Genomic DNA, 19,509 nt, shown 5'->3' with positions numbered 1-19,509 from the left:
AGTGAAGGTTCTCTCACCTTTTAGTGACTGGTGCTGCTTCAAAGCAGAACATTCATTACATCATGGGCACAGTATCCATTAATTTACAATTTTATTAAATCTGTCAATGAAAAACACAGACAAGAGATGCGTTTCTGTCAATGTCATCAGGAAGAACAGTCAGCATGGCTGAAAGAGTGAAATCAGGAGGTTTTTGGTGCAAAAAAACTCATCACATACCTTTATTGCAAAACTGTTGACTTTTTCTTTTATCACCATCAAGAGCCCAGATAGAGCAGCACTGTTCAAGTAAGGAGGGAGGGGAGAGGTGACAACTGCGTAAAAAAAATAATAATGAATAATAACAATGACAAAAGAAAATCAAAACATCTCTAAAAGACAAACACAATCACCTCAGTATAAGACGAGATTATGTCACGGTCACAACAACCAGAGAAAAGTTGTTTTATTTTTTTCCCTCTTTTTAATGAATTAAATAGTTTTTAAAAATATCTCACCATTTACTTATACTCATCTTTTTTCATTTATTGCGAAAAATAGGCAACTGGACTAATTGTGACGATGTTCTCTTGTGTGTTTCTGTGTGTGTGTGTGTGTGTGTAACAGAGAAATAGAGATTAAGTGGAGAGATAAAGTGGAACGTCTCGGAGCGTTGGCACTGAGAGTAGCAGCAGTGTGTGGCAATGCAGTACTCTCACCCAGCCACCAGGTGGCACAGTTCAGTATGAACATCCCTCCAGGGGCGGAGCGATGGCCCACTGTGTCAGAGGAAGATAAAATATGCCAACGACAGCCTCTGTTTTTGGAATGATGCTTGTGTGTTGAAACTTTGTCCACGGTCGCTTGTCTGCGTTGCAAGATCTCAGTTCTATGTACAAAGGTTTCAAATCCCTGAAGGACATCTACAAAGACAAGTGCAACCTCCATGTGACCATCCCCTTTCTGGAATAGTTAAGGGATCAAAGGGTTCCTCTATAGGGAAAAAAGGGGAATAGTACCAATCAGATAGATTAGGTAAACGTGCCACGACAGAATCAACAGAATTGTTCTTGGGAATAAAATTCAGGAATGATGGCTGAGGACCAAGAATTAGGGATGTCAAAAGCTGAAGGGGAACAGGTTGTAACATAGTTTCCTCACTCAGAGGGGACACCAAAATATCCTAACATAAGTCTTTCTAACATAATGTTCAAGAGAGGTGATGAAACAGGAAAGAAAGCAGCGTAATGCACAAATAAAATATCGCATCCATCGTCCATTTGTCATATCCGTTCATGCTGATCCATCAGTCTCTCCATGCATTTTAAAAATAGTCTTTTAAGACCAAGCAGTCCTCCTCCGTGTTGAATTGATTGTATTTTGTTTAATGCTCGTCCCGCACTTTTTCTGTCAGTCTTTGTCAGCCCCCTGGAGGACTGGCTGCCCTCCAGTTCTCTGAGGCGGCTCCCAGCAGGAGCATATAGCTCATTTACAAGGGGGATAGAAGGGACACCAAACAGTTAGGAGGGGCTTCTTGGGATTGGATTTGTGGAAGAAATCAGGGTGTAAACTTTAAGTACGATGTGGGTGTGCGTCCTTCCATAGCAGGGCGAGGGAGCGCAAGGAAGGCCAACAGGGCTGGAAAGAGAGAAGAAGGGTCTATGTATAGGTCTTAAGCTCAGCGCTCATTATCTTCTCATAAACAAAATTGTCTTTGAGGCCCAAGCTACGTTAAGGTCATGGCAGATGAAGCTTCACGTTGACTTTTGATTCACGTCATCGAAAAGATCAGCAGCTCTCAGTGATCCATGACTGGATCCAAACAAGGTACAACTGAGAATTCGTAGGAGATTAGATGGAAGGGACTGGCTCTTCACGGCAGAACAAAGCACATCTCTTCCCAGACTTCTCCCTTTTACGTGAGCAGCATCTATCTTTAAATGATCTTTTTGGGAGATGTTTTGGAAGACACAGCTACTATGCCAAATTATCTCCATATGCTTGTCTTTGAATTCCTTTTGGGAATGTATGAGGGGCTTGTGTGGTATTTAAGCCTACTCAGATAAGCATGAAATGGATGTGTGGGATAGGGCAGGAAAGAATAATCATCTACTCCGACTGTCTTTAGCTTCTCTCCATGCTGTTGTTCCACCGGCTGCCACCAGGGGGGGGGGGGGTGTTTGGGCTAACAGTGGGGGGACGAAGGGAGGAGGGCATCTGATCAGACATTGTGGCTACGAGTTGAGCCAGGGGTGGTTGAGGCATTCGCCGGCCGAGGCCCTCTTCTCGGGAACCATCTCCAGCATGGGCAGAAGGAACTGGGTGAAGAGGCCGGCGTCTTCGTGCGCCCAGCCGTACTTCTCCACCAGCACGTCAAACAGGGACCAGGGCTTCAGCTTGGTGATGTGCCGCAGCTCGCCTGCAGGGGGCGACAGAGAGCAGAGTCAATGATAGCATGAGGATGTGAGAGATAAAACAGAAGGGCGGAGTTAAGAGGGTCGGTTCACCAAAATGTAGTTTCTGTTCGAAAAACCCAAAAGTCTGGTGATAGTACTAAGGTTACTTTTAAGAAGGATCATCCAAAACCTACAATGAATTGTCTGTGGACAACTTGTAATGGATACGATGTTCATTCATTATGAGGAACATGGCACTGTGGCTTATTTTGTGTACTAGGCCTACAAATAGGCTACTGGCTGCTGCTGTAAAAATACATAGACCTACACATTTGTATAATACACGGCTGAAAATAGTCCCCAACTACTAACTGACTATTTACACCTGTTAAAGTAATGTAAGCTAAAAAAAAAGTACACTTATGTAAGCCATTTTAGAAATGAAATGTACTATATATATTGTTGTCCCATTAGGCAGTAGCAAATAGATTGCCACAGACAGTATTGAGATCAGAAAGGGTTGGTCGACAGACAGGTTTGTTGGTTTTGTTTTGTATGTTGGTTGATGTAAAAAGATCAGACACCAGCATTATCATTTTACTTCACTTAGTAATATCTAGCTATGCAGATCGTTTTAGTTTTGACTCTTCACTTAAGATATTTATCTCTGAGATCTCAGCCCCCACCTCAGGACGGTCAAGTAGGACAAAATGTGAACAAAATCAAAAACTTTTTTTTTTTACAAAAATCACACTAATAAAAACAGTGCTCAGTGAAGTATGTACAGATGGTACAGAGTTAGGGTGGGAGATACCACTAACTTTATTATACCAGGGCCAGAATTACAGATATCACCATCAATACCGTTCTATTATTAAAAGCAGCCATTGATTTTTAAGAACGTGAGCTTACATGAGACAGATCGTGTATTTTGGTGTATTTATTCTTAAAAAGCTGCAGGTTGTTACTCTACACTGTATACAGGACTTGGTCATTTACAGTGACTATGAAACATTTAAAAAAAGATGTTGCTGTTTAACTTTTTAATTGTTCAATGTTTTGTGCCAATAAACAAACATATCTGCCCGGACAGATTCCACAAAAGGCAAGACATCTTTTGGGGTTATTTGGGTGAACTGACTCTTAAATCCTTGGCCGAAGCAGGCCATAATTCTGCAGGCTCCAGCCAAACACTACAGCAGCTGATTTCCCTGGTATCATTGCCACTGTGAACGTGTGTTACACTGAGAGCTGCTGTAATGATGGGGTTGAGTAACCTGTAGAATTATTGTCTGCAAACCACAAGAACAAAGGGCGACCGGTAGAGAGAGAGAGAAGTGGAGATGTAATGGAAACACACGAGGAGAGGAAATTGTTCTTTATTAAATAGAGGAAGAAAATGGTTGTCTGGGAGCGGATGATTAATGATAGAGGCAAAACCCAAGGGTCAGTTCAAACCACAGCTGCCATGGTAACCTCTCCTTCCTATACACTGATTGGAGAACATGAGATGGGAGAAAGGAAACCATTGAGATTCCTTTTATTGTATTGATGAAGTTTTAGTGTCTAAAAGGATGTTTTTTTCATTATTACAGACATTGACTGTCCCAAATGACTGTGTGTATTTATAATGTGTTTTTATGAAAGTGTTCAATTGTTTTGTCTCCCCCATCAATGTGCATAAAGGAAACACAGCCGCTTGATTGCACCGCACTTCAGAAAGCAAACAGCAGAAGCCCGGAGAGACAGAGCGGGAAAGTCAGACCAGATTAACCGAGCACCAGGGGATAAAAGAGAGAACATTGAGACATCAAGTGCAGGCACAGACCGCAGATAGAGACAACATCAAAGGCAAAATATTCAGGTCTCATGATACGTTATAAAGAATATATGAGCAGAAAGGGAAGGAGATTGGGGGGAAAAGAGAATAAATGAGAGTGCAAAGGGTTATCGGCTGTACCAAACACAGATCCAGACACTTACCGGGCTCATAGAGGAGCAGTCAGAGACATTTAAGACCTGAGGTGCAGTAAAGCCTCACTGTTCTGAGAGCACGACTTTACTATCACTGTTATTGTAAATCCTGCCATTGTAATCTTATTACTGGAATAGAATACCTTCTTCTTTAACACTCACCATTAAGTTATTGATTTACCCTCAAAATACAATCTGTAGAGGTGAATTACTTCAAGTGCAATTGGTTGTTTTGATTCTGGTTGTTTCATACATTTATATTTCAAATTAAATCATAATAAAAAAGGTATAAACGATCTATGCTGGTTCGTTGAAATCTATATTAAGATAATACATGTCTATAAATGTCTGATTTTTCCTCTGATGGCAGTGAATTAAATGAACCATTTTGTTGCATTCCATAAGTAGAAATCAGTATTACTTTATTATTATATGCTCTATTGCCCAAAGGCGTATTAAAATATTATTTTGACTATATTATATAGGACCACTTTCCTACTACATATAAGAAAAATACTTCAAATATGTACAACAAAATCAGCAAAACCTGATTTGCCTTTTTTTAATCAAGTAATGTAGTCTTTGAATTGAACATGTTTTTGTGTCAAATGTAATTTACTTCAGGCCACAGCAGGTGTGCCTTTATTTAGGAATGTGTTTTTATTGACCTATTAAACCATGAAAATGTTGTCTTTCCAGAGAACAAAAAACGACATAAACCTGAAGTCTAAAACTCAAATACATTGTGATCATTTCATAATGATGCAATATTAATGGGAATCAACAAAGCTACATGGAATGTAGTTAGTTAATGGCATTGTTGCTGTGAAAAAACGATTTGAACCGCCTTCATTTAGAATACTGTGGCAGTACTGCAAACGTAATGACACTAAAAACGTCCCAAAACCTCGACGCAGCTCCTCCTCTCACACAGCTACATGAGGCCTCCCCTGCCCTTCTCCTGACGACCTTTGACCCCGGTGTTGTTTACCTTTCTTGGAGAAAAACTCTCGGCTGAACTTCCCGGCAGCGAACACTTTGCGTGGTACCTTCCCAAGGAGCTCCATGATCAGAGCGATGTGGTCTGCCCACCACCACATACATCACAGAGGGAACAGGCACGATTCAGCATTACAACATGCACACACACACACATCAACACGGCGGGCTGTATGGGACCGACACACACTGCTGCCTTGGGGTGCTCCACGGAACACACAGTTGCTTTAACCCCTCAAGTGGTGGGGATTTTATGAGATTGATCCCACTGATTTCAGTCAAAATGTTTAATTAAAAGGTCCCTATGATACTGCTTTTCATCAATATATTACAGGTCTCAGATATATACCAAACAGATCATTGCAGCATCCCATAATCCCCTCTGTTTCAGCCCTGGTTCAAAAGTGCTGATTCTCTGTCTGTTACTTTAGATGAAAATAAGGAGCCCCTCCCCACGCCCCTCTGAGAGAGAACACAATGGTGCTCTAGGAGGAGATTCAAGTGATACGGGGGGCGGGGGTTACCTTGGTTGCTGATTGGCTAATAGTTACACAAGCCAAAAAATCGTTATGACATCATAAAGTGGCCAAAATCTGATCAGCTCTTTTTCAGACGGGTTTTTATATAAATGGATCAGGACAAAAAGAGAGGGGGTCTTTCTTCCTGAAACTTTCAGAATCTCTTTACAGAGGGGACACATGTTGATGTATAAAAGACGTGAAAAAGTGGATTTTGCACAATAGGTGACCTTTAATACATCCAGTTATTACCCATCTAATCCACAGCAATATAAGCTTATTTTATTATGGGTTAAGCTAGTGTCCATGTCTGTACGTTTTTGGCCTCTGTGTGTCCCAGTCCCACCAGCTCTCTAGCCAGCGCTACCTCTTCTGTTGAAGAACTCCCGGGAGTATTTTCCGGAGAGCGCAAAGTGCCTCGGAATACAGCCGAGCAGCTCTATGATGTGGGCTATGTGGTCTATAGAGGAGAGAGGGAGGTGGGAGGGAGGGAGGGAAAGGGGGAAAGGAAGAAGGACGAAGAAGAAAAAGAGAAAGAAGAAAGACAAGGAAGGGGAAACTTAAATAAAAGAGAAGGAGAGATGAAAGTAAAGAGGGTAGAATGTGGATAGGAAAATAAATAAGGAAGGGACAGATACAAAAGATCATGGAGGGGTTTGGGGAGGAGTAAAAAGAGAGGGGAGAGGAAGGAAAAAAGAGAAAGTCACAGACAGTAAAGGAGAACAACCTGTGTTAGTGAGCTGTGCCTCCACAGCAGAGGTGATGCAATGAAATAATCAGCCTTGGAATAAAAGAGACATGCATGAGATTCAGAGTTGAATGAAGCGAAACCTGAAGCTAGATTTTCTAGTTGGCCTCAATGGAGGGAGATGAAAGGTTTGAATCATGATCAATCTGACACTGGCTTATTGCCTGTGCAAAACATGCCAAACGAGGCTAACTGTGAGTCACATGCAATGGGAACAATGACAGGACGAGCTGCTGAGATCAAAGCTCACAGGAGATAAAGAGATGAGGTGAGGATGAGGGTGCATACACAGGGTCTGATTTTCGTTATGAATGAACATGTGACTTCATGCTTCTGCTACTAACTGTCACCGCTTAACTGTTTCTACAAAACAGATCCGGTATCTATAGATTGAGAACAATGACAGGACAATGTGTGATGTCTCTCTATATCTAAGAAAGGTTGGGTGAAGATGAGTGGAGGCAAAGCAGCAGAATAAAAGGACAGAATTTACAGTTGACAGTGGATAGGGGGATTTGGGGAAGGGGGTAGCTAAACTCATTTTGGCCATTTTTATCAATGTATAGGTTTTTAATTTATAATGAATAAATTAGTATATCACAGTTCTTGGCCATTGTTCAGATGCATTGTTAGAAACAATAGCCACACTTTTCTGTGGACGACATGCTGACAAAACCACACATGCATGCTTAAAACTGTACAATCTATAAAAGAAAAAAGTGTACAGATCGAATGTTGGTGTCTGCACTTGTATTAAGCGTTTTTCAAACTTAATTACAAGTAAATTAAAGTTTAGTGAATGAATTTCAAGCTGTGACTGCATCAGTGCACGTTGTGGCACACTTGGCATCAATGCATCTGAACAATGGATTCAATCGGTAAAGCAAATTGAGATTGAATAGCACACATAGACACATTGTATACAAAAATACCTCAAATTAAAGTAAGAACACTTTCAAAAACATTTAGCGACATTTTCCATTAATATTAGCTCGTTTTCATTTAAAAATGCACATCAAGAGAATTAAAATGTAATAATAATAAGTCTTTAAATACAACTTTCCCCTGGGGAACACTTACGAAAGCATGTTTTCTATATTTGTCCGTTTACACCATGAACATTTAAATACTCACCCTCATCACGGGAGTAGTCCTCGCCAGAGTGGGGCTCAAATAAGTAATCTCCAGTGGCCAGCTCAAAAGTCTACAAGAGATCAAATAAAGTATTTTACTCGAGTGTATACTGATATAAAGGAACGAGTCACTGTATGTATCTATGTGTCCTCACCATGCAGGCAGTGCTCCAGATGTCTGCAGGAGTGCTGTAACCCGCTCCTATCAGGACCTCGATGGAGCGGTACTGTCTCGTCTGGATGTCCTCTGTGAAGTGCTTGTGCTGCGAAGGGAGAAAAACAAACCTTACAGAGGGGTTCTGCATCCTAATCCCTATAGTGCTTCTATAACAACTTTTATGAATGCAAAATTAACAACAATGACTCTTGCTGCCCCCTAGTGTCTTGTTAATTTATGTGAAGCCACCTTTTTATAGACATAGTCAAAGTTCAATAACAATCTGTGATTCTAGTGTGTATACTGTTGCAATTTGATTGGTTCATAAGATCAGCCCTCGAAAGAAAACTTCTGAATGCAAATAATAATTGTTCAAAGCTACCATTTCAAACTCCTCGAAATAAACGTTTCCAACTGGATTTTGTCAAGCTTGAATGTCAATGTTTATAATATACAATCAACAATAATTGTACCACTGTGCTGCTGCTTAGACAGTACGTAAAAACGCTTCAAATACAGTGCATTCAATCCAGTTATATATCAATTTCAAGACAGTCTTACCACCCAGCAGGCGTTTCCAAGATCAGCAATTTTGACTCGAATAGTCTCAGAGTTGCGCGGGTCCAGAGGGTTGATCAGCAGATCTGCAGCTCGGGCTTTAACTGGGAGAAGGTGGAGGGAAAGAACAAGGTTAACACACACATTTAGCAAAGATACAACGTAATAATTGACATTTATGAAAGATCAGAGGCGCTATGGCTTTTTTCAACAACAAATCCAATCCTGGCATAGTCGTGATGACATATTTATAGTGTTGTTTCACTGGCTTTATGTGGTGTTCCCTATGAGGCTCTGGAGATGTGATCCTAAAAGTGACCCTCGAGCTGGAAAGAGTGTCGAAGTGTAATGATAATAATATGAATGGTGTGGGTGGATGAGTAATGGTGGTGATGAGTCATTAATAATACCCAGAGGACTATGTGCATGACTCTGAAACGTAATAATGAGCAACTGGATTCTCTTCTCAGGCAGCTATAATGCAAAACAAGCATTGATGGTTGTTTATTTTCCGCTGATTCGTCACCTATCCGAAGATTACATTTAAATAACCTTTGCAAAGTCGACTTTGGCAAAAAGAAAGCAGAATTTAGGCGGTATTGGTGCAGTAGTTTGTTTTATTTATACTTTTATACATTTTAGCATGTTTTGTTGACTTTGTCCTGGCTGGTTTTCTCTGTGTATGCTGCTCGGGGCGTATGTGCCATACAAGCGTACACAGATCATGTTCGGAGAAACCTTAAAGAAAGGCATCAGTAAAGTGGAACTTCCGTGTGAACTATTCACATCTTAAACTGCACTGTAACTTTTTATTCATGTATTTTTTCTTTCTTTAATGTTTATTTTATTATCTTTGCTTTTTAATGACTGTTTTTAAATGCCTTTTTCTGAATGTCTTTCATTTTTGTGAAGCATCTTGAATTGCCTTGTGTTGAAAGGTGCTATATAAATATAGCCTTGCCTTGTTGTGTGTCACTCAATACATGAATCCACTAACTGCAAATAACTGTATATTTTATAACTCTAATAACTTTAATAAATATAAGTCGAAGAGCCCCAGTCAAACTAGTTTATTACTCAAAGAGTGGGATTACAATTGCCTCCATTTTAACATTTTGAATGGGATGGACTCTCTCTTTCTCTTACACGTTATATATGTCTTAATGTGATAATTGTGTCAAAAATGTAAACAAATAACTCTCTGCCTTTTTATATTACCGGTTGCTCTTTTTTGTGGTCTCCATAGTTACATTGTTAAAAGAGAGAGAGTTTTTCGAAATTTAGTGGAAAAAAATGATGTGGTGGGAGTGAGTAGAAGTTAAAGAGACATTTTCAAGAACAGTTTAACAACTTAACCCCTGCCTGTGTAGTCACCCACAAACTCTGTGTAATGTACAATGAAGGAACGCCCCATATTACATTTAAAGGTGGGGTAGGTAAGTTTGAGAAACCGGCTCGAGATCGCTAGAATTTGAAAATACACAACCGGAAAAAATCTGCCACTTCCTCACAGAGCCCCTCCTCCAACACACACGAACACGCACATGACCAATGAGGGCACGAGATAAGTTTGTGCACAGATGGAAGGCTGACAGGCAGGTAGGCCATCCAGTTACTTTAGCCGGGCCGGATAAAATGATTGGTCGTGCTTTTTACAGTACGGCTTCCACAGATGACATTTTTGTCAAAGCATTTAATATATTCATTGCTATCGGGATGTTAAGAGCATTCCATGGAATATAACAAAAAGTGTTTCTGAAGTGAATTACCTACCCCACCTTTAAGGAGCACAAAACTTAACAGGTTTTATCTCCTAAATATTATTTTTAAAATGTATTTAACCTTTATTTAACGAGATAAAAGCATTGAGATAGAATCTCATTTGCAATGCTGACCTGGCCAAGAAGGCAGCAGAGTTACACATAACACATAACACAAACATATAAAATACAGAGAACATAACTAAGACAACAAAAGACGAAAAAGCAGTCACTACATTGAGCACATTAGGACAGTAAGAAAGGTGCACTACTTATTACTGCAAGAGCAGCTGGTGGTAAGGACTTCAGACAACTTCAATTCAAAACATGCTATAGGGACAAGTGCCGTCAGTTTGAGTCGCGATTGAAGGTCATTCCAAGTCCAAGGACCATAATGAAAAAAACTCCTTTTTCCAGCAGGAACCTGGACCCGTATCCAGGCACTGGATCTGAGGTTGTAAGAGTTACAAACTGGAGCAAATCTGGCACATATGTAGAGTGGAAGCTTACCTAAAATGGCTTTATACATTAATTAAATACTTTAAAGTTTAGAGTTCCTAAATAGATTTCTTATATTAGTAAATCAGTAATTGTAAATGTGTGAAGATGTAGATCGCTGTGTGTGTGAATCAGTGAATATAATAAACCGTCTCACCCTTGGGAGTGTCTCCCGTGCTGGAGGAGGACACAGTGCGACTGCGGTCAGCCGTGGGGCTGTTGGGGGACGGGCCCGCTCCGATGTCCACCATTCCCACAGAAATGGGGTTTCCCGGCAGAGGATCCAGGGGCAGTTCGGGGAAGAGAGGGATGATGGGAGGAAGGCGGATGCTGCCTCCGTTGGTCAGCCCCGGCTCGCCCAGGTCTCCGTTGTACAGCTCGTACCCGGAGCTGAGAGAGTGGTCCCGGTCTGTGTAGCTGAGCTCCGACTCCACCAGGGGGCAGAGGAGGGTCTCGGCGGTGGAGGAGGGGCGGGGCGGAGGATTGTCAGGGTTCGGTTTCCGTCCCTCGGATCCCAACGAAACGTGCCCATTGGTTTTGGCCACATTGCTCTTGTTGTTCTGGTGTTTCATGGGCGAGGTGGATTCTGTGAGGAGTTCTGTGGTCGTGTCGTCGTCCTCGTCATCTTCGTCCTCATCTTCGTCCTCCTCATCCTCCCTCTCCTTCTCCTTTGACTCCTCATCCTCTACAGCTGCCTCCTCATCCTCTGTTTTGCTCTCACCCTTTGGCTCCTCTGTTTTGTTTTTCCCCTTTTCAGTCTTTTTCTCCTCGTCCTCGTCCTCCTCCTCCTCTACCTTGCCCTCCACCTCCTCTTCCTCATTCTCGGCTCCTTTTAACCCTTCCTCCTCCCCCGCATTCTCCTCTTCCTCCTCCCCATCCTCCTCTACCTCTGCTTTGGTGGAATTTCCATTACCCTCATTCGTGTTGGGGAGAGTGGCATCATCTTTTTCAGCGACAGGCGTGGACTCCTCCTCCTCCTCCTCCTCCTCCTCTTCCTCGTCATCCTCGTCTTCCTCATCCACCTCCTCATCCGCATCCGGGTCGTCTTCGTTGATGTGGAGCTCCTCGTTCTGCTCCTGGGGAGGCGCCGCACCTAAAAGAAGACGCAGAGGAAATACTGTTAAAAGAGGAAGCGAGTGAGTGGGAAGGAGATAGAGACGCAATCAAAGGCGGTGTAGGCAGTGAATAAAGAGCCATGAAGAGAGACTGGAGAGGAGGCACAAGAGATAAGGAGAATAAAAGAAGCAGAAGGTGAGGAGACAGAAGGTGGAGGAGGGAGACGGAGTTTCTATTTTTCTTTCTTGTGAATCAACCTCGTCTCCTACACACAGTGTGACCAGCGTGGGCAGAGTGGTTGGAGCCAATCCACCGCCTAGTCATTCACTGACGGACGGCATGGAACTACGTACTCACACACTCACTCAAGCTGAAGATGTACTCGCTTTAGAAAAATCACCTTTCAAGTCGTTGACAACCAGAGTAGAGCAAAGAGAGCAGCCTAAGCTACGTACAGGATGTATCTCACTTTCACTTCGCACACAAAGAAAGAGAGGATTGCACACCACACCGTTTACAGTGAAGAACTAAAGGTAACAAACCGGTGCCTTCAAATTAGAATACGTTTAGATTCCTATAAGGAGAGAAGAATCAAAAAGAGGAGGTGTGAACGCAAATATATCTGAGTTCTGATGAACTATTGTGGGAAAAGCACTCCGGTGTGAACGCGCCAACTGTTTGAATATGAAGTAAAGCCATGCAATGCTAATAAAGACTATGTATGTCATTTGTTTCTATAATGAAACGATGCACGGGTTTAAGAATAGAATCAATGTGTTTGGTGATTAAGACTCATCAAAAAGAACGTTTGTTTGCAAAAAAGAAAACAATTGCACTGCCCTAAAATACAACCAATATCAAATCACATGCAATATACGCTATTTATCATTTTAAAGGGGCCCTATTATGCTTTTGGGGTTTTCCCTTTCCTGTTGTGCTACATAGTTTTATGTGCATGTAAATGGTCTGCAGGCTAAAATCCCCCCCCCTGGCCTGAAACGCCTCCATTGGATTCCTTTGTTTACTTTCGTAACATAATGATCACATTATGTAACACTCGCGCTTCTATTGGCTAGCGCTCCAACACATTGTACGTAATAGGCTAAGGGGCGGGACATCTCTAAGCGGTTGACCGGCCAGCTAACCAATCAGAGCAGACTGGGCTCTGGTTTCAGACAGAGGGTGAAAAGAGGTAAAAGGGAAAAAAAAAGAGCCTTTTGAACATTAAAGCATGGAGACATGTCCCAGGAGAGACACAACATGACTGAACATTTTCATAAAAGAGCCCCTTTAAAGAAAGGCAGCATTTTTAACACACTTTAATTAAGTGATTTATTAATTATAACACTAAACCTGGGAACACTTGAAAGTACTCACATGTATGATTGGTCAATCTCATTGGCCTGTCCTTCTCCCTCTCTCTCTCCCTCTCCCTCTCTCCCACCTCCTCCTCCTCCTCCTCCTCATCCTCCCCGTCCTCCTCATCATCATCGTCATCGTCGCTCTCTCCCAGAGCCATGCTGGGGCCCAGCTGCGGTTGAGAGGGACGAGGGGTGTGTTCGTGTTCCCCTTTCTCTCCCCCGTCTTTGGATCTCTCCTCCTTCTTCTCGGCCTCTCTCTCCAGCGCTTCGATCTCCAGCATCCGCCTCTCCAGCAGCTCCGCCTGCCGCTTCTGCTTCTTCTTCAGCTTCTTCTTCTTGTTCTTGGAGATCTTTCCCACCTGGGAGGAAATCAGAACGGACAGGAGAGGAAGAGGAAGAGGGAGAGTCACAAAGGGAGGCATGACGAGTATTGCTATTTATTTGAACTGTGTGTTATGATTTGTGAGTGCACTAAAAGTTCCATTGTATGTTTATAACATTAAATATAAGTACATTTGAAATATCATATCACCACTGTCTTACGGTTTGAGAAAATAATACAACCTTTTAAAGACTCTGAATTAAGCAGTCACCAAAAAATAAATAATAAATTGATGTTTTTGGAGATACATGGTTTTCACAGGACAGCACCAAAATCTTCTTATATGATACAATCACTTATTTTCAAGTTCCTCTGATGGGGCAGGCATTTAAAACTAATGTATAGCTTACCTGCATCTAGTGAGGTATTTTCCAAAGTCTGACATTGCTGCAAACCCATTAATTGGGGAATCATTAAACTAACATTGTTGCTAAAGTAGTGGTAGAAGTTTAAAATAACTGTTGTGAGAAATGTTGAGGATTGCCTACAGATATTGCGTGGCACTGAGTACCATCAAAGGGCCTCTAGCATCAGAGAAACAACACCAAACAGTGTTTGATGCTGTATGTGCCTGACTGTGTGTGTGTGTGTGTGTGTGTGTGTGTGTGTGTGTGTGTGTGTGTGTGTGTGTGTGTGTGTGTGTGTGTCTGTGTGTGTGTGTGTGTGTGTGTGTGTGTCTATTGTTTTATACTCACATCTGTTGTATTCACCGGTTTGATCTGCGGGGCTGTGCTAACTGACAGGCATAAAGAAAAACCACAGTCAGAGGCTTCAAAGTTTCATGAACATCAATTCGCCACACAACCAAGTTCACACCGAGTTCAATACTCCACTGTCCGGGAAGAGAGTTAGGTTTGTTGCCTTTTATAGACCTCATACGTACAGAATCTGTAGGTGAAGTGAGAGATGTGCACAACAACGAAGAAATAGATCCTCCAGAATCCAACAGAATTAATTCATCGTCCCAGATGTCTGTAATATGAATGGTTTATTCTTCTTAAGCCTGAGAATGTGGTAAACTATTCTCACCTCAATGATCTAACACCAATCAATGTTATTTTTAAATATTCTTAGGGATAAGGACAATTTCGAAGATGGTGTCAAATTGAATATCATCAATCAATTGTACATTGATGTTCTCCTAATGTGAACACTCAACAGCAAAGTGGGGCACAACACAATCATTTAAGAATGGACTGAACCATTTTAATGTTATCGATTAAAGGTGTGTTACTTAGCTGTTCAGGAAGTATACTTATATATCAACCACCAAAAATAAATCCTAAATAAACTGAAAACTAGTTACTGCCATTTTCCTCCTCCATACCTACTTTTCTGAGACATCCCAAATGAAACTCGCATTTATAAAATAAATGTAGCTAGAATAAACATGTCTACACTTTTCTAAATGACGATAAATGATTTGATTTATTTTGTCTCTTCAGTCAGAGACAGTTTGTATTACCATAAGCTCCTGTGTTTTGACAGTTGATGGTTATGCGCCTCACTTTAATTGTGAAGCAATGTAAGCAGTATAATTGGTTACCCTACGGCTCAGACAGACTCCGAAAGGATGATGAAAGCAATTGACAGCTTATGTGGGGGGGGTTCACCGGGAGGACAGGGTTCATGTAGAGTTTGGAGAGACTGTTATCTTTTTTAGAACTGGATTTTTCTTTCAGTAGGGGAACTTGGTGCCGGGAGATGAAAAAGCAAAAAATATCTGTTTGGAAACTGAGGAGGCAAAAAAAGCATCTCTGTGAACCCTTTTTCCTTTACTGAACACTTATTCCATATTCAACTTGGAAGATTATTCTTCACTATAAATATCACACCAACATATTTTTCTACATTATTTGCCATTCGTGTTTTTTCGCAGCAATCCCAATTAGCTTACATGTTCTGAATTATTACCCTTTGTCCTAAAAACAAAAATGTCTATGAAGAAGCTACACGTCTTGCACAAATAAAACACTAAACCAACCGATCCTATGTTTCGGCCAAAGTTCAATGTACTCTAAAAAGTTCTCTTTTAATGTACCAAAGTGAAACAATGCTAACTTAGTAGCAACGTTTGAGGGAAAAATCTGTATGTTAAAACATTAAGAAATATGAATGAAAGATATGCTTAGAATATCGACCTCTCTTACGTCTGTACACCAAATACTATATACACCTAATGAGCAGCCAGTTAGCTTAGCTTAGCATGAAGACTGGAAACAATGGGAAAAAGCTAGCATGTCTAGCCACTTCAAAACTAACTCAGCATAAAGGAACACTTCCGAAAGGTTGCACTGTTTTCTATAAAACAGACATAGTGTGGGTGTGGGTGGGTGGATGTGTGTGTGTGTGTGTGTGTGTGTGTCTACCTGCTGATCCGGAGGGTGGGGGGGCTCCAGCTTTCTGCCATTCGGTGGCCTCCATGGCCATACGCCTAACAAAAGCATCGTCTACACACATCAGGATGTTCTCTGGCTTGATGTCCGTGTGGATGATTTTACATTTGGTGTGGAGGTAGTCCAGACCCTGCAGGACCTACACACACATTCCGATAAACAGACACAGATTGTATCAGCGAGAAACATGCTCGCACATCTTGTTTAGGCATTATTACACTCTGCAGACAAGGCCTCAACACTATTCAGCGCTTTCCTTTTTCATCTATCTCCCTTTCATTCATTCTCTCTTCTTCAGAGCCAGATTATCCATTCTCCTAATGCTGGTCATCCTCTGAGGGCAGAGACGAGAGGCTGTTGATGTTTCTGCTTCACTGTTTCATTTGATGCTGTCCAGAGGCTTTGGGATGGAAGCGGGGAACAGTCTCATTTATTTTCTACTCATCTCCCGTTTGGCTGTCGAGTGGCTGGCAGCGGCTGAATCGGATCAACTCCCCATCCTCATCAGGTTGCCGAGGGGAAAATGCCTCAAAGAGCTGCGTCTTATGAAGGCAGCGGTACTGGAGTGTGAAGTGCACAATGGAATGTATTATTACGAGTAATGGGTGTGAATTTTGCCTCTTGTTTTTATTATACATATATTTACACCATGTGTCTTTCTTCTCTCTCAAATCAGCCTTCAATAGTCTGTGAATAAGATCTTGACCTTCTTCTCGTGATGAATTCCAAATGAAAATACTGTATCATGATACACAAACGCTAATTTTGCCTAATTTAAAAGTACCACAGCTTCACAGAATAGTTCTGCCAACTATAAAAGTGTAGCTAGCCTGGCATCTTTCTTCTTAAAGAGAATCCAACCCATTTGTAAAACAACATCAGTTCATGGATTGCTTCCTATGTTTTAATTTGTTGTCATATTGTGAAAGACGCGTTTGATGAGCATGCATTTTTCCAGACAGCAATCAGGCAAGGAACACTGAAAAGAGGAAGCCACTGCTTGATCCATCATCATTGTCCTCATCATGGTTATCTGTCTGCTACTTCATTACTTTCCATATGTGCCCTAATCTTTTTATGTTTTGAATGTGAACTTATTTGCTTTATTTTGTTATGTTATGTTTACCATGTGCTTGCGGTCTAGGGTTAGGGTAAAGGATTTCTGATTTTCTGATCGTCATATACTGTACATTTTTTATTTAGTTTTCAATATGTGTTTACAGATTTGTCCGTTGTATTATCAGCAGACTTATCTCTCTCCACATTACATTTCCTTCAACGCAGTGTTTCTGAAGTCACTGGAGGCTCCATGATGCAGTTGAAATTGTGTGTTATAAATGTGTTTTGAACATGCCAATAGTATTTAGTGTGTGTGTGTGTGTGTGTGTGTGTGTGTGTGTGTGTGTGTGTGTGTGTCCTTACCTGTTTGATAATGCTCTTGACACACGGCAGCGGCAGACCTTGGTAGTTGGATTTAATAATCCACTTCAGCAGGTGGTGACCTAGCACCTCAAACACCATACACACATCTGGGACGGACAGTCAAGGACTAACACTACTATATCTTTGTCACGAGCACACACCATGTATACATCACTTCAGGGGACATTACATGCATTTCCTGGAGACTTATCCTAACTTTAACCAACACATGCCCAACCCTAGCCCTTAACCTAACCAAGTCTTCACCCTAAAATTAATGATTCCCCTTATGGGACCTCCAATTTGTCCCCATAACTCACACACACACACACACACACACACACACACACACACACACACACACACACACACACACACACACACACACACACACACACACACACACACACACACACACACACACACACCACACACACACACACACACAACACACACACACACACACACCACACAGCACACACACACACACACACACACACCACACACACACACACACACACACACACACACACATACACACACACACACACACACACACACACACACACACACACACACACACACACACACACACACACACACACACACACACACACACACACACACACACACACACACACACACACACACACGATTGGGATACGTATGCCGTTGACTCCAGAGATCTTGAAGTCATCTATCAGCTGCACCACCATGTCCTTGTTGGGGTCTGCTGGGTCGCTCTCCCTCACCTGGGGGACAAGAGGACAACGAGATGAAGCAAACGTGACAGCAGGAAGAGGGAGGAGGAGAAGACTGATTACAGATGGTATACAAACAAAGAACTCTGGAGGAAAAAGGACAGAGAGAGTAAATGAAACTAACTTCATAATGCTGCTACTTATTACAAAATGTCTTACTATGCATGTGTATTTTATTAACGTGCGTTTACTTAAAAACTAGTATGTTAACTGTACTGGAATTTGCCTTTCTTTGTCTGCCCTGACCATAGACTGTATATATAAAGGCACTGACTCATGAAGGGTTTCTGATTGTGATTCTGTTTCTGATTCGAGAAGATAAAAAAAGAAAGAAAGGGGGATTTGGACGGATGAAGGAGAATAGGGAAGGGAGGAGAAAGAGAGGAAAAGAAGAGGCGAGGGATATGAGAGATAAAGATGCTGAAAAATGGACTGTCGCTGTCCTCTGCTGCACCCAGCATGAAAGATAAATGACCAGCGTATCTTTAGTGTTTCTTGTTACCCGAGTAGAGGAGGTGCAAGGTGCGAATGTCAAGAGAGAGGGAAAGAGGAGGGAAGGGATTTATAAGAAGATGAAAAGCTGGAGTAGAAAACGTTTCCTGAGAAGAGTCCAAACAAAAAGACACAGATATGAACAAACAAAAGAACAAAGGGAGATGAAAGAGGAAGGTTCCCAAACACTTGAATGTCAAATTGCTCAGATCCTCACACATCGCAGCAGCTTGATCTCATCCAGGGCCGTCTCTGTGTAATGCTGCGCGCTCTTCACCACCTTCATCGCCACAAAGTTCTTCACTCTGGAATGACAAACACAGAAACATGCACTCGTGTTCATACCTAGCCAATAATGCTGATTAATGCATCGTATAAATAGCAGTGATATCATGATGCCTTTTCACACATCTTTGAGCCATTGTTCACACGACCCACATTATAATTGCAAATGTGGCATTTTGTAACTTAAATAACATTAATACTAATGAGACGTCAATCAAATCTCTTCTCCAGCACACCATGCTTTATTCACCACATGTTTGCAGCTATCAGGATCGTTTGAGCTTCCTTACACCAGTCACGTGACCTATTGTACAGATCACCATGGATACCAAGTATATAAAACATTATCACCTTTTTTTGAAAAGCAAAATATTCGATTTAATCTGAGTGGATACAAGATTACACCCACACAAGATATACATTTATACAAATAAATAATATATTCAACTTTAAAAATCCCGTAGGCTCTCTGTGATAACTGATATTTATTTTGCCGACAGGTGCAAACGCGCTACAACGGCCCAAAACATTTCAATTAAGAGAAATGTGTTCCAGCTTCAGAAACGATGCAAATATAAAAACCCAAATGAGCCAAAACACATGCGAACTAAGAAACATCTTCACCAACTTGACA

General features: G+C 41.6%; 1 protein-coding gene across 3 annotated transcripts in view; it reads right to left on the bottom strand.

Annotated features, from left to right (window-relative positions):
* Positions 1 to 72: 72 nt before the first annotated feature.
* Positions 73 to 19,509, bottom strand: part of srpk2 (SRSF protein kinase 2) — a 69,853-nt gene continuing 50,416 nt past the window's right edge. For 2 of the 3 annotated variants that reach the window (XM_034084533.1, XM_034084535.1), the window contains 12 exons: positions 18,808 to 18,895; positions 18,002 to 18,089; positions 17,338 to 17,444; positions 15,889 to 16,054; positions 14,215 to 14,255; positions 13,154 to 13,496; positions 10,878 to 11,813; positions 8,466 to 8,566; positions 7,903 to 8,010; positions 7,749 to 7,818; positions 5,341 to 5,433; positions 73 to 2,398 (listed from right to left, as the gene is read on the bottom strand). In XM_034084533.1, the coding sequence (XP_033940424.1) occupies positions 2,214 to 2,398; positions 5,341 to 5,433; positions 7,749 to 7,818; positions 7,903 to 8,010; positions 8,466 to 8,566; positions 10,878 to 11,813; positions 13,154 to 13,496; positions 14,215 to 14,255; positions 15,889 to 16,054; positions 17,338 to 17,444; positions 18,002 to 18,089; positions 18,808 to 18,895 (2,326 nt within the window). In that variant the 3' untranslated portion in view covers positions 73 to 2,213. Of the gene's footprint in view, positions 2,399 to 5,340; positions 5,434 to 6,233; positions 6,327 to 7,748; positions 7,819 to 7,902; positions 8,011 to 8,465; positions 8,567 to 10,877; positions 11,814 to 13,153; positions 13,497 to 14,214; positions 14,256 to 15,888; positions 16,055 to 17,337; positions 17,445 to 18,001; positions 18,090 to 18,807; positions 18,896 to 19,509 lie in introns of all 3 variants that reach the window. The other variant, XM_034084534.1, reaches the window with a different exon arrangement.

This window comes from Pseudochaenichthys georgianus, chromosome 6, assembly GCF_902827115.2.
Source record: "Pseudochaenichthys georgianus chromosome 6, fPseGeo1.2, whole genome shotgun sequence".
Lineage (NCBI taxonomy): Eukaryota > Metazoa > Chordata > Actinopteri > Perciformes > Channichthyidae > Pseudochaenichthys > Pseudochaenichthys georgianus.
Note: the sequence above shows the minus strand (reverse complement) of the source record. Positions and strands in the feature narration are given on the sequence as shown.